The sequence below is a fragment of the Parambassis ranga genome, chromosome 3 (genome assembly GCF_900634625.1).
Source record: "Parambassis ranga chromosome 3, fParRan2.1, whole genome shotgun sequence".
NCBI lineage: Eukaryota > Metazoa > Chordata > Actinopteri > Ambassidae > Parambassis > Parambassis ranga.
Window position 1 is genome coordinate 4927578 of NC_041024.1, and position 4364 is coordinate 4931941.

At 45.3% G+C, this 4364-nt stretch overlaps 1 protein-coding gene across 1 annotated transcript; it reads left to right on the forward strand.

The window, feature by feature from the left end:
• The first annotated feature begins 465 nt into the window (after positions 1 to 465).
• dbx1a (developing brain homeobox 1a) lies at positions 466 to 3128 on the forward strand. Its single transcript, XM_028401207.1, has 4 exons — positions 466 to 841; positions 940 to 1041; positions 2530 to 2732; positions 2841 to 3128. The coding sequence occupies exons 1-4, from the start codon at positions 466 to 468 to the stop codon at positions 3126 to 3128; spliced, it is 969 nt and encodes a 322-aa protein (XP_028257008.1).
• Positions 3129 to 4364: the final 1236 nt, after the last annotated feature.

Here is a 4364-nt window from a genome sequence, read left to right on the forward strand (position 1 = left end):
GATTAAAGTATCTTTTTAAAAAGTCATTAAAGGACCCAGTATAATGCCTGAATTCAGGGATTGCTCTTTAATTAGGCAGCTTGCCTCTCCCAAACAAAACAAAGTGAAAGGAAAGTGGCCAACATGCAAAATTGATGACAGAGCCTCTTTTGTGCACCATACATTGTGTATCGCTTGCTTATGAAGTCTAATGCAATCATAAATTGCGTCCTCTGGCCAATCAGCGTGCCGGGGGATGCTGCATGAAAGCGACCCATGTGGAGAACTTTGTTGAGCCCCATTGTTGAAGCTGTCAGCCCTGAGAGGAGGGTCGGGGGGTGGGGAGGGGGGCAAGCTGCTATAAAACTCCTTTCCCCAGAGTGAGGAAACCAGAGGAGTTAGCAGCCATTCACACGACTGATTCTCTCCCAGCTGATACAAGGAGTACTTCACACACACCGCTTGTTTTTTTTCAAAGCCGGGACCATGATGATCCCAAGTGTCCTCGCGCCTCCTGCCTTCTATCCGGGTCTGTACCGGCCTGCTGCGGCTCTGCCGCTCCCCCAGACCCTGCCGTCTGCCTTCGCGACGCACTCCAGCTTCCTAGTGGAAGACCTGCTCCGGATAAGCCGCCCCGCCGCCGCCGCCGCCTTCATAAACCGGACTGTCCCGTCAGCGAGCGCCTCCCTGCCCACAGCTACCACCACTGTGTCTTTCAGCGGTGCGCCCCTGGAGCGCGCATTGGCCACCACCGCGGTTACGCGCGATTCTTGCTCACCAAAAACATCGGTGCCAAGCAGCAAGGACCCAAGTTTTCTCAAGTTTGGAGTGAACGCCATTCTTGCACCCTCACCAAAGACTGGTGAGTAGGACCACTTGACCTGTTTTCCACATGTGTGTTTAGACTTATTTTTCTCACCCAGGAAAGATTGTTAAACATGTGCTGTTTCCCTCCCACAGCGTCCTCACCACATACGCTCCACAGCCTGCACGCCAAGACCTTCCCCGTCCCCTGCTTTGACGGAACCTTTCACCCCATATTCAGGACGCCTTATTTACCAGGTAGGGGCAACGTTTATACACTTCTCCTTTATGGATGTGTCTCTTTAGCCTTTGGGATTCTGTCTGTACTAATTGCATTTAAATGTAAAACACTGTCATATATTTTAACTGAAGCAAAGGCAGAAAGGGAACAAACAACCAGAAAAGAAGAAATCACTGTCTCATTACTGGGGACCGCTGGCTCTGGACCCACCCACCCCCTAATTAACCAATTATCCCAAATCGTCACGCTCTAAATTTGAGGCGGGGTGGCGAGTTATAGTCCACCCCCCCTTTGCTTCCCATTGGGGGGCGTTTTTTTTGGCATTTTCCCCGGCCCGCGTTTTCCCACAGCGGCCCTGGGGGCCACCGGGCCGCTGTGGCGGGCAACAAAGCCCCTCAGCACCGTGACCAATTTGGTCAGCTCCCACCGGGTGAACCACCCACACACCCCGGAGAGTGACTTTTACCAGGCGGGCCAAAGGCGTGAACCAGTCATGCACTAATTTCCCTATTAGGCGCTATTGAGAGTTTTCAATATTCTCACAAGACCACATAGTGCGTCGTTGTTCCTGGTTCTGCTGCGGCCACAGGGCAGCTATACAGTCAAGGGGGGGGGGGGAGTCCACTCAGCAGTAAGCAGAGAGAGGGAGAGAGTCCTGTGCCGTGGGATTTTAAAACTAAAGCAAACTTTCCAAACTCAAACGTCTGAGCTGATCAACGTGTTTCCCTGCGTGCTTCACATCTCATAGGATAGGTTACCACTGACCTCCAATCCCCACTCTCTCTGTGCCTTAAACGTTCCTCTATTCTCCAAGTGAGCCAATCAACGAGGTGAGATAAAGAATAATCTCTTAGAAAAGTCTATAAAGTCCATGCTTTCATTCAGACAAATCATAATGGAGATGGAGCCTTTTCATGGGCTCAGCTGAATGCCTTAACAAAACAACTCCAGCGTCCTGAATAGCTTTTCGTGTTCATTTAATGAAAATGATTTGAGGGCACTAAGAAAAAAAAATGCGCCCCCCCCTCCCACTCTTCACCCCCCCCCCCCCCCCCCCTCCGGGCATCAGTATTCTGGTATGCAGTTGTGTTTAGTTTGAAAGTGTAAATCTCCTTTTGTTGCGATAATATATGGCCTTCGCTGCCTGTCCAGAGTCTTTTCTACGTTAGTTCATTACTACACAATTACCGTTCACGGTTTATTAACTCCTCTATCCGCCCTCACAGGGTTCCTTAAAAGGATATGCTACCTCTTTACCATACCAATGCGATTGGGGACCGGCCAATGTGCTAATTAGTCACCTCGTGCCATTTCACTCAAAACGGAGACGTATTGCACAGTTCCAAAAAAAAGAAGAATTCCAATAATAATCCGCTGAAAATATCTCAGAAATCATCATATTCATAAAGCCAGGAGGCATTCTGGTGTCTAGCTGGTTCGGGTTAGGTTCTGTCTTGTGTTTAAAGATACAAAACTGACAAGTGTTCATCTTCCTCTCATTGCAGCATCTTCACCCGTTGTTCCCATCCCTGGGACTTTTTCATGGCCCTTAGTGGCCAGAGGGAAACCCCGCAGAGGGATGCTGAGGAGGGCCGTATTCTCGGACGTACAGCGCAAAGCTTTGGAGAAAATGTTCCAGAAACAGAAATACATCAGCAAGCCGGACAGGAAGAAGCTGGCGTCTAAACTTGGCCTCAAAGACTCACAGGTAAAATAATATGTTCTAAACTGTTCTAAAGTGTCCAATATGTCGTGCGTAATTTGTGCGTAAAAGACGCAAGAGCTGTTCCACTCACTATGTTCTTCGCTTCTACAGGTGAAAATCTGGTTTCAGAACCGGCGAATGAAATGGAGGAACTCAAAAGAACGTGAGCTGCTGTCATCCGGTGGATGCCGCGAGCAGACGCTGCCCACTAAAGCCAACCCGCACCCGGACCTAAGCGACGTGGGCAAGAAGTCCTCAGCCGAGGATGAAGAGGAGGAAGAGGAAGAAGAAATGTTTGGAAGAGGCAGGGCAGCAGGGTCCAGCATCTCCTCCCCCTCTCTCTCCAGTAAGCACTCGGACTTCTCAGAGTCAGACGAAGAAGAAATAACAGTATCTTAATTTATTTAAAAAAAAAGCAAATATAGAGATATAACTCGTGATTTGTTTTTATGAAACTGTGACCAGATTTGTAAGAATCTGCCGCCCCTAAATAAGAACCCATTTCTGTCACTGCTAAAAAAAACAAAAAAAAAAAAAACAAGTTTCACTCATGCTTCATCGGTGCATGCGCACTGGACAGGATCTGCTTCTGAGACACAGTTTGCTGTTTTGCACAGCTTTGTTCAATTGTACAGTATTTTGTACAATTTTGTATGGAAATTTTATGCCAAGAATATTGAGTTACTTTTACCTTGACATTGAATAGAGTTGTTTATTGAAAATGTAGCTATTTCGTTAATAATTTATATGAATTTGTTTAATATGTATGTTGTATTATGTGCTGTATATATGTTTATTTCACAGTTTTTGTACAAATACCAAATAAAATTGTAAACAATTCCAAGTCAAGTATGTGTAATGTTTTTTTTTTTAAAGAAAAATGACTAAATGGTTATTAAATTCAATCATAAATAATCATTAATTTTATTGAATCACAATAACTTAAGACTAGTACAGTGATATCAGATTTAATTCTGCGAGCCCTGGACAGACCAGTGATGACAAATGGCATCAATCTGCTCTGATGTAAAGAGACTGTACACAAAATACTCCTTTTTCAAGTACTGTAACAAATGGGCTAGAAAAAGTCATCAAAATGCTGCGAGATAATCAACTATTTACAAAGTTATGTTACATATAAAAATGTACATGGCTAAGAAGGCTAAACATTCATTGAGTTTGAGTATTAAAATGACAGACCTGTCACAAATGCTTCAATTATATTATATCCACACCTCCTCAGAGCAGGCTTTACACAGACAAACAGTATCTTTGTGCTTACAAGGACAGTAGCAGGAGAGCCTTTATGAAATACACAAATGAAAAATATGGACCAAAAAAAAAAACACATTGGCCACAAATCTGAAAAGTCGTCCCAAATTAGGTTCCATGCTGTATGTCTCTAGGCAGTGCTGAAAACCGCTCGGTAAGTGGGGCAGGGGGTAGAGGAGGAAGGGACAAACATTCGGCTTTTGGCTTCCTTTTGGGGATCAGAATAATTGTTGCATAGGATCGGTGACAAAAACATGGAAAGCTGTGGTGGACAAGCTGACCCTGGCTTTAACATCCACCTGCCCTTTCCAGAACGCAGGCTGGGAAGTTTAAAATATTCTTTTTTTTTGTTTTTAAGCCACA